This window comes from Bombus pyrosoma, linkage group LG3, assembly GCF_014825855.1.
Source record: "Bombus pyrosoma isolate SC7728 linkage group LG3, ASM1482585v1, whole genome shotgun sequence".
In the NCBI taxonomy this organism is placed as follows: domain Eukaryota; kingdom Metazoa; phylum Arthropoda; class Insecta; order Hymenoptera; family Apidae; genus Bombus; species Bombus pyrosoma.
Window position 1 is genome coordinate 5,000,285 of NC_057772.1, and position 12,953 is coordinate 5,013,237.

The 12,953-nt window shown below is 40.1% G+C and overlaps 1 protein-coding gene across 2 annotated transcripts in view; it reads left to right on the forward strand.

The window, feature by feature from the left end:
• Positions 1-11,053: 11,053 nt before the first annotated feature.
• The window catches only part of LOC122577924 (cell wall protein DAN4), a 52,297-nt gene continuing 50,397 nt past the window's right edge, over positions 11,054-12,953 (forward strand). For both annotated transcript variants that reach the window (XM_043749629.1, XM_043749630.1), the window contains exon 1: positions 11,054-11,457. In XM_043749629.1, the coding sequence (XP_043605564.1) occupies positions 11,337-11,457 (121 nt within the window). In that variant the 5' untranslated portion in view covers positions 11,054-11,336. The remainder of the gene's footprint in view (positions 11,458-12,953) is intronic.

Consider the following 12,953-nt stretch of genomic DNA (forward strand, 5'->3'; position numbering starts at 1 on the left):
GCAATTTCGACCAGGAACACTCGTATAACATCCGTAACAAGCTTTCTCACTCTCGGTGGATAAAGACAATAATAATCGCGAAAAGAAAAAGATAAGGGTGGCGCCGTGGTGTCGCGAGTGCATCGATCACAAAGAATCGCCTAAGTACCAGTGATTCAGAACACCGGCCTGCCTCCCTCGGCTTGTAAGTGCCTGTACGTGGCCGGCCCTCTCTCTAGTTCGAGCACGAGGAGCCTCATGAAACATGGATCGAGAGTCGCCCTGTGAAGAAGCTGCGGGAAAGAAGCCGACCGCCTGCCGTGTGCTTGCCGATCATCGCCGATAGTGATGGGACCAATACCCTCGCGCGTCATACCGACCAAAATCTCTTCATTTCAAGAGTTAGTTTTCAGAAGTTGAAGTCATACGTAGATCGTTTGGCATCGATGTTCAGGCTGGAACGGTACTCTGACAAGATATTTAAATACATAAATTATATCTATTTATAGGGATACTAGGAATATCGGTTTGTATTTTATTAAGAAATTGTACGTAGGAAATTGAATATTTTTCACTGTTTTTCACAAGTTTTTGACGTCTGGTTATTAACTTTTGTATTTTCCTCCTTAGGAAAGTCCTTCAATATTTCGTTGAATTAATCTCCATGTGGTTTGTTATCGTTGAGTACGATATTTTAAGCAACGTTAATACAAAGAAAATTTTCATACGAAGTTAGGAGAGATAGTTCAGAAGATACATGTCGCAGAGAAGGAAATTACTTTCTGGTATTTCTATAATAGCAGAGAAACAGAGAGAGGAACAGCTGAAGCGTAGTGTAACGATTGTTGTTGCGTACGAAGCCGGCTGAAGGTACACGTTAGACGCAATTCTACAGGAAACTTTGGAAATCTCAAAACACGAAGATGGAAGCTGGAGTACCGGTGAATTTTTCTAGATATAGACACGTAGAAAGCTAGAGCGAAGTTTGGAAAGATATAAAAATAGGAGTTTGAAAATCCCAAAAATGAAAATATCAAAATAGAGAAATATAATCGGAAAATAATAGAGGGACGAAGATAATAAAAATTTAAAGGTATAAGCAGTCTCGAGAAGAGATGATTCGACGAAGATTATGACGTTGAATGATCCATGATCGGTCCCATCACTAATCACCGATGTGACTACGCGGTTACTTCTCCTTGAGCGGTCGCGCAAGAAGAGCTTCCTGGCGCTGTTGATTCACGGAAATTAGTGCCACCGCGGTGCGTGCACTGAACATTACTCCGTAGCTCGATATGCATTATGTAAAACCGTCGACTACCGCGTCGTAATTGTATCGTTTTGATAAGTAAGCTAGCACGCTAAAGCTGCTTTTCTTCCTCATCTCCGACTTTTCCGACTTCTCTGACTCCTCTGTGTTTCTTGCGTTCATCCTTTCTTCTATGTCTGTTCACTCGATTCCATGTAGAACTTAATTTCGATCGATGGAAACGTTCGACAAAGTTTTCTTTTAAATTCGCCTGCTTTAAAATTCGACCGACGACCGTGCGAACTATGCGGGTCTATTTAATTTTGTGATATTTAGCGGAGAACGATTTTCGTGAATTTCATTCGACAGAATGTATGTACCTTTGACGATTAAAGTGGAATAATATTACATTGCACGGAGTAAACGAGATTCGGATAAGTTGTAACGATTAATAATTTCGAACGAATTCGAGCGTTTTATTGTTATCTCGTAGGAATAAATTTTGTGCAAGAAGATCAGTATTCCGTTGAATATGATACATTTTGATAATTGAAGATTAATTAAAATAATATGTAGAAATTTAAAAGAATCTTCTGTTATAAGCCGAGGGAAGGTTCTCTCGAACGATACTGTAGATTCACGCAGTTCAGAGGTTCATAGTTGAATTTGGTTAACCACGATGCAGTTTATGGTAGTTTATGCTGGGTACATTTAGAGTGCATTAGAATTGAACGGTGCAAAAGGTTTAACGCAGTTTATAACGAGAACGATGGCGCAATAATCGTGGTAGCATTTAGTACGTTTTGGTATTAGAGAACCTGTTTTTGAACAAACACGATCACAGATTAGCGTAATCATGCTACGATCATTTTGTCAGATTAACTCTTTCGTTGAATGGTTGCACGTTCGAAGTCAATTTAAAAGTCCACCTGTGTTAATACGATATTAATTTAGTTATCCGTTAAATTATCCACTGATCGATTACTGTATATTAATTCTTAATATTACCCGTTAAAGATTCTTATTAAATATCTTAACTATCGCATCATAGCATTTACACAAAATATTCTAAAGACGTGAACGACAAGATAGGAAACGAGAAGCAGGATACCAAAGATTCTACTAACATCAAGAGAAGATATTTGTCATGGATGATATATGTAGTTGACAATCGAAATCGAGGAAGACAGGTCGCGGAGGTTCGCCATTTCAAAGGACAAATAGAAAAGGCATCGTCTCTCTGCTCGATTGCACGGCACCTACCGAGATATTTGTCCCAGAGATGAAATATGTGCGGTGCAATTAGAACAGAATGCCAGCAGCAGGCTTTATGAAGAAGCGAACAGATGCTCTAAGAAATTCATGTAATCGGATGAAACACGCGAAGAAGATCTCATAATTAATTAGAATGGACAGAGAAATGAACGAGTCGATCGTGGCCAGTAAACGAATAGAAAATATTTGCAAAACCATACGTTTATTCGTCGTGTTAACATGCGTTATAATAATTTTCCAATCCTTTACACCTGCTCGTCTTAAGTTTCTCGAACTTCTCTTGAAAATCACGATAACCATTACTCTACTAAAAATATTTTTTCCATTTTTATATATTTACATTTTTTATATTTTTATATATTAATAAATATATTAATACGTCATTAAATAACGCCACAACACTTAAAGATTCGCGGTCTATTTATCAAAGACTATAGCCAAGCGTTGCAATAATTTTCTAATCTCTCGCACCATGCAACCTCAAGCTCTTCGAATTTCCACCAGGAAACCTTAAACCACGTTCCATGGCTCCTTAAACCCGCGCCCTTGGTCGCGTTAATTCCCGGTATTATCAATTCAAGAGAGCAAAGCTCCAGAGGCACTCGACGCGTCATCAATAAACGATCACCGCTAAGTTTCGTCTAGTTGATCCTGTCTCGTGGATCTCGCGCGTGGGTCCCCATCGATCATCTTCATCGTGTGTCGGCAGCGTTCGAGGAACGAGATCCGGTAATAGAAAAAAGGTATACGCACACCGACACGGGATAAAAAGGAAGAAAAAGGAAGAAAATGAAATTGATCCTGGCCAGTTGCTTGATCGTGTAGATTCTATACCGTAGCGACTCGTTACAAAATACTCGATACTCACAGGAGGTCGGGTTTTCGTTCGAAACGGCTCTATCTTCATGCGAAACGACGAGAGAAGCAGGTGGCTACGCGGCCATAAATGGGTGATGGACGACGTAACGATCTCTTCACTCTCTCTCTCATGGACGTCACAATTAGCCATCTACGTAGACACGGCTACGAACGAACAAACGGACCGAACAAACTGTCTGTCTATCTGTTTGTCTGCGGGACTCTGTCGGCGGCGCCGACCAGGAGGAATTGCGTTCGTTCAATTAACGACAAACTCGATTAACCGTGTCCCCTCTGGTGGTGAATGGGCTGGCGTGAATATAAATTAGCGACTTCGATCGATTGTTTTGGCCTAGGTCCGGGAGAGATCATGGAACCAGGTGAGAAATCGCATGGCGACCGATCGCCACGCATCTATACTTTGACTCGATTTTCATCCAAATTCTTAATACGTAGAAGAAATCCGTACGATTTCGTACATATTAGGATAAAACTGTGTATCTTGTTAGCTTGTATAATTAATTAGAAGAGAAGAATCGATTGTCACTTGGCAATTATTTATATTATTATCGTATTTATTTATGTTATATTATTTACTGGCGAATAATTATAAAAATTATCTCTCGCCTATTCAGGCGTTTGACCTAGAACGATAGAAATTGATTAAAAGACACTGCGGTAAATTATCAAGTTTCCTGTATCTTCGAGCGTGCTGATCTTATTATTTTCAACGATTTTTAAAAGCGTAACGTTTTGATAATTACTAGCCAAGTTAATGTAGGATTCTCGTTATTATTTATCGTGACCTTTACGAAACTTATTCGAAAGATACGACTAATAAATTTAATACACTAAAAGCCTGTAAAAGCTATTTGAAGAAATTCGTGTTCGATATTTGAAGAAAAGATTGGCGAACTTATAGATGCCGAAAGGTACAAAAGGTATAATGGAAATACATTTCTTTTAAGTTCTTCTTAACTGTTGCTACGAATTTTCCGAACAATTTAATACCTCGGAATGAAAGTCACGTTTTCTCATTCGTATTCTACAATCAGTTCCACAATCGATTCAGCTGTAAAGGGAGCACGCAACTTTTTGATGCTGGTGGCCAAGAACCTAATTATCCGATTCTGAAAGAAGCTTGAAAATCGAAGTTCTTCACGATGAGTTAACGTTATCAACGAAGTTGTTCTCACCACGAACAAACTTTTCTGTTCCTTCTTCCAAATTGCTGTTCGATTTCCTCTGATCGTACCGTGCAGCAAAAGCCAGGTTTACTTGAAAAAGCTAAACAAGCGCTTGGGGCGGGTTCTTTTTCTTTTTTTCGTTCGAGAAAGTTGAAATGGCATCAGGATGTTTATAATTGAAGGAATAAAATAAAAGAATAGAAGAAGAAGATACAGAAAAAAAAATGGAGGATGCAAGAGAATAAAATCCATTCGCGTTCGGCGGACCGAAATTTCGAGTCACGTGTTGTACTTTTGGTTCCGCACTTTTGACATTTCACGAGCTTTTCACCGACAGACAGCGATTTTCAATGGGATCGTCCTGCGGAAAGAGAGACTTCAAAGGGAGCGGTATTCGCAAATTGAGCGGAGTCAGTTGGAATACCTTTTTGTAGCCTGGAAAATGCAAAATTCGGCGCACGGCCAACAATTGGGGCAAAAAGAGACAAAAGAGGCGAGAAAGACAAAAAAAGAAAAATGAAAAATTTCAAATCTTTTTAACGCTGTACCGCTTGTATCGTTATCGAAAATTGTAATTGCCATTGAAAACGATATCGCGTTATCCGACCCGCATCAAATTCAACATATTCTTCCTTCCTTCAAAAATATCTAATAAGCAAAAAATGAGTTGTATTTCCGGAACTAGACAAAGAATTTCAAAGAAATTGCAATTACCAGAGAAAAATCGCAAATTCTAGACCATCGTTCTACTAAATTACAGATTCTGGAGGAACGTCTAATCTAAAAAAATATCTGGGAAGAGGAAAGACCGAACCATCCTTCAAATAACACGATGGGCGAATAAGAAAGAACATTCGAGCGTCCCGAAAGATTACACTGCCAAAGGGAAATCTTGAATTCTAAATCACTAAATATCAAATTTCAAGCTGCAGAACAACCGAAAAGCAGAGATTCGATCACGGGCAGAGACAGACGTACATCTCCTGCAAGAATCCATCGTAATAGAATTTCCTGCACATCAATATTCGAAGAGCTGCGTTCTTCCAGCGGATTGCTCCAATAAAATCCACGCGCTTTGTAAAAGTCGCATTCTCGCTTTGAGCCTGCCGAGTCTTAGGAAGCCCGATCCATCCTTAGTTGAACTGGGAATAAAAATGAAGGGATTGTTCTAAGATGCTGTTTGATCGTTGCTGCGTCTCGCGCGTTTTTTGCTCTCCTATCGACTCTCAAGAGCGTGCACGAGTCTCCAGATAGTTTGAGTTGGCCAGCTTCTACGAAAGAAGATGGATAGACTTGTTCGTGGCACGCTCTTCTTCGTCTTCTACGTCTGCAAGTTGATTTGCTTTTCTTATCGGTCAAGTTACATACTTTTTCCGTGGATCGACACGGCACCCACGATTCTTTCAAAGCTCGGTCGAAAGTGCGTGCAGTTGCTGCAAGCCGATCGAACTTCGTCCCTCTTTTTTCTCTTTTTGGTGAACACGGAACGAGCCACGAGCAAGTTTTTCACGCCGCGCCGCTTCGTAGAACAGAGCGTGCTGTAAATTCTAGCTGAGAGTAGTTGATGATTGAATTATTTACAGACTCGATCGTTCTGCTCTTGCCACCCGGGAGAAACTTAGTTCGACTCTGGCAGTAAAGACGAAACGAGGATGGCGAGTCTGCTGAAATATCAACTTTTCGCTAGAACGACTTTATCCGTACTTGATGACGATTAAAGTTGTCGTTAGGAATTCGATGGTATCTTAATAATGAAAAAAAAGCGTTGAGAGCATATCAAGGAATTTCAGGAACTTTTCTGACAGATTTTTCGTATCGCAAAGTGTCTTTAGATAGAGACCATTAACTTCCATTTTCGGTTTATCGTGACAGACGTCCGCGACATGGCAGCGCGACGTCGCCTTAATTCTGAGCGAGTTCCACGCGGTTTCTGTCGAAGCCTTAGGCGATGGAGTGGCTGCGCCGGTTACCTCAGAAAATTTCATGGGGTTTCACGATGTCCGATAACGGAGATTGCGTAATAGAGATCGTCTAGCGGGTTTGCTGGTCGAGACCGAACCTCGCTGACTTTCTGACAAAGATCGTGCCTCGTCCTCTGTTATGGGAATTCTAGATGGAAGAGATAAGAGTACAAGGGGCAGGTTTCTGGAAAATATAGATATCGACTGCATGTATAGAGTATGTATCAAGATGTTTCCACTTTTTACATTTCTTTATGATAAGAGAATCGTTAAACAAAAATGTATAGGCAACTGCCACGACGCACGATCATCAAAAAAAGAAAAAAAAAAGGAAAAAGGAGTAGAATAGAAGAGATATAGAAGAATATTTAATTTGGATATTTAGTTAGCAAGATACTTACACGAGCAGTTAGATGCTTATCCTTTAGGATATCCAGGATCGGATAGGATTATCAGACAGGATTTCGTTAAATAAGTTCGTCATAGCTACGAATTCTTTAATTACATGGATTAAGTCTAACGTGTGAAAGTCGACTAAGTGAATTCCCAAAATTGTTCAGAGAAAGAGGTACGTGAGAAAGCGAAGTGTTGAGATTTCCAGACGTAAAACTAGATTTCATTGGATACGCTGCATAGATCAAGGATATTTTCATTTTTCATCAACCACCAGTTGCCTGTTCGCGGTTGGCCATTCCTCGCCAAGTTATACATTTTGCTGCATGACTTAAAATCTGGTTAGACGTTGCACCAGCTATGTATTTTTGCTTTAATAACGGCAACGATCTCCGAGAAGCGTGACGAAGGACGATGAAACAAGATTTTGCTTCGAAAGTTAAATATAAAATGTACATTTTTAGAAATCAACGAAAATTGACTGGAAAATTGCGCGAATCGAACGTTTAACTCGAATACGTTCTTAATCTGTTAATTAATCTGTTAAGTTACTGTTTATCGGTTTAGATAGAGTTAGAAGACGATCTGTAGTCGGAATATTTGTATGAAATTTTTATTTGTCATATAATGGTCATAAAAAAATGATAGATAAATATTCGTGGTTGTTAATTAATTTCGGAACGAAGAGTTTAAAAAATTATATTAATCGAGGAATAGCATCAAGTACGAAGTGTGCTATCACAAATTGAAAAACAGAATTGGAATTATACTTCTACTGGAAGAGGATAGTAGACGCATCCGAGTTAATTGTTTGGAAATAATTTCTATCATACTTATGAAGAGAAGAAGCTACGATATGAAAAAGGAAAATTGCGAGACGTACTCGGGAGGAACGTGAAATTTCATGCGCAATTTCATACGCGAAAGAAAACAGAGTAAACAGAAAATCGTATTACCAAGTAAAATGATTTCGAAACGGAATAACGTTCTCTATTGAGATGCGGAAATACCGTACAAATAACCGGGATGTTTGCATAGGATGGGGACACCGGGCGAAATTCATCTTTTCAGATGTTTCCCGGTACACCGATAGTCGTGGTCGAGAGGAATGAATTAAAAAAGAGGAGAAACCAGAGAAAGAAACAGAGACAGAGAGAGAAGGTAGAAAGCTGTAGGAAGAAGACCACGAATGTCGTCTATGCAAGTCTCGCAGCGATGAACTGGGTTCACGTTATATTAACATAAAGATCGTAACAAAATAATGAAAATATTATTCGTTTCGTAGCATTGTAAATTCTACGTATGTATAATGTACGCGTACGCAGCACAGTGAACAGTTTTTTGGTAAATTAGGGAACTTAAATCGAGTAAAATTGATAGTACGTTTCTTCGCTATGAATCGCTACAAATATCCCGCTAATTGTAAAAAAATAGAAAACGCTCAGAATTAAATGTCCACCGCTATATTTCACCGCGAGCGTTTTGCTGATTTTACGAATAAAAAGCTCAGAATTAAATGATCACCGTCGCGATAGAATATTTTTGCTACGAATCGAACCTAGACATCGTCCAACGAAATTAGAAATTCATTTGTTCCCAAATCACGAGCCAGTAAAAATTGAAAAAGAACCAAGAAAAATCGAGCAAGACAAATTAAACAAAGGAACAGGAATCGATTGTCGATTCGAACATTCGGCGATAAATTTTCGATATTTGCAAGCTTCCCGAGCAACCAATTTCTTTCACTCGTGGAGCGCGTATTGTTAGCACCTAGAAGCGCGTCGTGTCTTTGCAAAGGAGACGGAGAAAGATCATCGACGTTGAGCATCGTACGCGAAGGTGGGTGCAGATAAGCAGAGAAGGGACACAGGCTGGGGAACGAGGAGTCGAGGGAGAGAAGAAAAACGAAAAGCAGGAAGAGGCGAGGGTACCGTAGTGAGAGGCGGAGGATCCTGACCATACGGAGGAGGGCAGAGTGCGTTTGACCGTCCGCTGGACGAGGAGGAAGCGACCCGAGGATGATAAGAAAAAGAAAAGGATCGGAGGTGAACAAAAGGTGGCGGTCAGAGAGGTGAGCAAGTGCATCATATCCGGGAGAGAAGGTACGAAATAAATTCGGCAACGATGCTTGCTTATTGATGAAGAAAATTCAGCAAGGTATAAGGCTCGTGCATCTTAAGAATTTGATAGATCATTCGTTAAATTTCGATATATCGTTAATTAATAATCGCATTAAAGAATATACGTGGTACGAAATACGTATATTGGATGCGAGGAAAATTTAAAACGAAGATATTAAATATCTTTATCAAATATATACTTTGTTATTTGCCATAATGAATAACTGGAATATTTGTGTCACTTTTCTAATTGACTTGAAATTTTGGAATAAGTGCTATGAAAGTTGATGGGAACGTAAACTTGACATTTGGGGCAGTTTAAGAATATCTTTTAGTCCATCCAGGAAATTTTTTAATGTACGAATTATTTCAAAAGAAATGGTAAACGTAGAGACTATGATAGCTTCCACAAGAATATGGCTAATTCGTGGCACACCTTTATATTATCCATATTTTATCAGAACTTAAGCTTACATAGAGAAACAGCGCTAAAGTGGCTAATTAGAGGAAAATGGCAACTTAACGTGTGTTAACTTTCTGATTTTACTCGTTTAATGAAGTACCAACTTCCGGCAACAATCGTGAATCAACGATAGTCCATGTGACACTGAACCTATTAAGAGTCACGCTTGAATAAACTATCTTGTCGTAAGCTCTCTCTCTCTCTCTGTTTAATCAGTCATATTTTTCAAATATCGTTTTATCCAAAGTACGATCTACGAAAAATCTCAACTTTCTCCTATAAGCTCAGGAATTTGAATTGATCAGGCTTGAAGTAGAATCGTGTGGTTCACATCGAGATACAAGGTTGACGTAAAATGAAGGTCGCGAAACACGAGTTCCCAGGGAAAAAGAATTGCAGTTTGCAAGTTTTACTCAGTCTAATACGTTCTCTAGTAACGTCATATACTTCAATGGAAGATTAATAATGAAACAAATGAACGTACAATTGACGTGTTCGACGTTCGTTTACACAAATGCAAATCTTAGACAGTTATCATTTCCAAGGAAAGTATATCGTCGTATATTGCCAGAAAGTACAAGTAGCAAAACACGATCTGTGGCGAAAGTTCTGTTCCAGATATTAATTCGCTAGACGTTAATCGCGCTACCTGAATTCCATTACTCGAAAGCAATTTACTAGTGCAAACCTGTTGGTTACGTGACTTGAAATATTATTCTTTCAATTTTCCATGCTTCTTCTCAGTAGTCAAGTTCACTTAACGCATTGTTGATCGATCACGAGTAGTTTCGTGTATTTGTGCACAAAATGCAAAACAAAATGATGACCGGTCACGAGCGAGCTCGTGTTTTCACGAACGAAGTTAAATTGTTAGTTTTTTTTTTTTTTTCATAAAATAGCCGGAGGCGCGCGTTGGATTTTACATAAAATAGCCGGCGGCACGTGTTAGTTTCTGCACAAATCAGCAACGTTGTTAACCCTCAGTCACTCGAATACAGTAACTTGGCTGACACGGACGAAACTTCAGAACCACGAGGAAGAAAGCGCTAGGCCGATCCAAACGGAGAAGATTCCCAAAGGAGCCAACCTGAGAGCACGAAGAACTGAAAAAATTGACACGCTACTCAAATTCAAAACGCTAATTACTCGAAGCTCGGCAAAAAGCGTATCCACGGATGGAGAAAAAGGGGACGTACAGAAAGAAGAAGAAAAAGATTCGAAGAGGCGATTCTGAGAGGAGTTGAGAAAAGAAGAAATGGAACGGCGAATCGTTCCTTGGGATACACGCGGACAAGGAAGAAAGGAGTCTGTACAGAAACTCCTTGGTCTGAGAGGAAACGAGTATCTTGGTTCGACGGAAGAAGAAGAAGAAGAAGAAGAAGAAGAAGAAGAAGAAGAAGAAGAAGACGAGGAAGAAGAAGAAGAAGAAGAAGAAGAAGAGAAGGAAGAACAAGAGGAAAGAAGGGAGCCAAGGTAAAAGGGAGACGTGCGAGAGAGGCGAGGGGACGAGGTCTGGGTTGGGTAAGGTGAGGGCTTCTACGGGTGAGTACCACTCACTTCATTGACTCGTGCGTACGCCCGCACGTCTGTCAGTCCATCCTCACTCACTCGATCCTCGCCTGGTCTCGTAGCCGCTCTACAGAGGCCAGTTCTCTCCTCCTTCGAGAGTTGCACGCTTATCTTATCCACGTCCTCGTCCTCGTCCTCGTCGTGGTGTACGACTTCAGGTAAAGTCGAGGTCGATCAGTAGTCCAGTCAATAACGTGCTTGCCTACGTTTGCTCGGTCTCGATCGATCGACATCGAATCGTAGTATCGTGGAAATCGTTGGAAAGTCTACTATCGTGGGTGGATGTCGGCTAGCAGAAAGAACAGGATGAGCCTGGTCAGCCTGGGAGCAATCCTCGCCTTCCTGCTGCTTTTCATGCTTCACACCTCATGGGCCGGGGCCAAACCTCAGCAGATCAAACCTGGTGAGTAGTTTCTATTTTCCTTTTTCTTTTTTCTTTTTTTTCTAAATTAGTCTTGGTTAAAGTTACTAAAGACAGTCTTATTATCGGTGAACTTTTACAAGTTACAAGCAGCGCAAATTTAATAGCGTTAATAAATCGTTTTGCGTAAGATTAATCGAACGAGTGTTCGTTTTTTCGATTAGTTTTATTTAAGATTGTTAGGGAATCGTAGTAATTTTATCGATGAAATTGTAGAACTCGCGCGTTACAGCTTCATCGCCATCCATTAATTATCTTTGTATAACATAGTAGCAAGATTGATAACGAAGGAAATACGATCGTCTTTCCCCACGCAAAATATAGAATCTATCATTTTTAAAATATTGAAAAATGGAAAAGTGCTTTTATGTTCTTAATGAATATAACAAAAAATTACTACTTTTGTTACATTTTTTCCATTACATTCTTCACAAATCCTATCGAAATCCTAGGCGAAATGTCCCCTTCTTAATTGTATCCAGAAAACAAAATTAATGGAAGTTCGATTTCCAAGTAACTCGATTGTCGTATAAAATTCGGTTGTATTGGAACCGAGCACTCCACTCAACATGCGATAAGCAAAGAGCGCTTCTCGGATATCACCTTCGTTCCATTTTGGTGAACTGTACTTTGCCGCGTCGAGGGATTGATTAAAACGCGGCTGATCTGTAACGAGGGAAGTAATACTTCCTCGTACGCGTAGCCCGTTCATTACGGTTCAGAGTTTATCGCTGGCGATCAGACCGGCGAAAAAGAGAAAGAGCAGAAGGGGGACGAAGAATAACGAAACGCTATTGTTGGCCGCTACATCGATCGACTCTCGGAGAAAGAAAGTCTCTCTAATCGGTGTATCATCGGCAGATGTCAGAAACGAAAGCACGCGTGTATACGCGTTTTCCCACGTCGTTCGTCGTGGGAGCACTCGAAACACGCCATTGTTCGATACGTGGATCGTTCGTTGCGCAATTCTTGCGGATCAGGGTTAACGTACCGACACGATTACGTTACCAGAATCCATCCGCGGGACGATCGATCGATCATATACGTCGTGATCGATCGTGTTCCGGATTTTTTTCAGGTTCGGACACGATCCGTTTGTCCTTTTCGGCGCGAGGACCGACTACCTGGCCAGATAGGGTGATCCAGTTGTTCTTCGTATCTAATCTGGCGAACGGAAGTTCCTTCGTACGATAGAGATTATTTTGTGCGCTTTGAAACTGAAGGCTCCCGAGAGATTACGCTGGACACAAAAGTATTTGGGCATTTATCATAAAAATACTCTTATGTCTATATCGCACGTGTCATGTAAAATATTTTGAAATTTGGTTAGCATCGTAACGATATACCACTGTCACGATTATATTGACAAAATTTGGGATCAATTTGAAAACGTATATAAAAGATACGAGCTATTTATTGCGAAAATTAGTATGTTCGAGTACTCGTACTAGTTTCTCGATGGCATTTTTTAAACACAC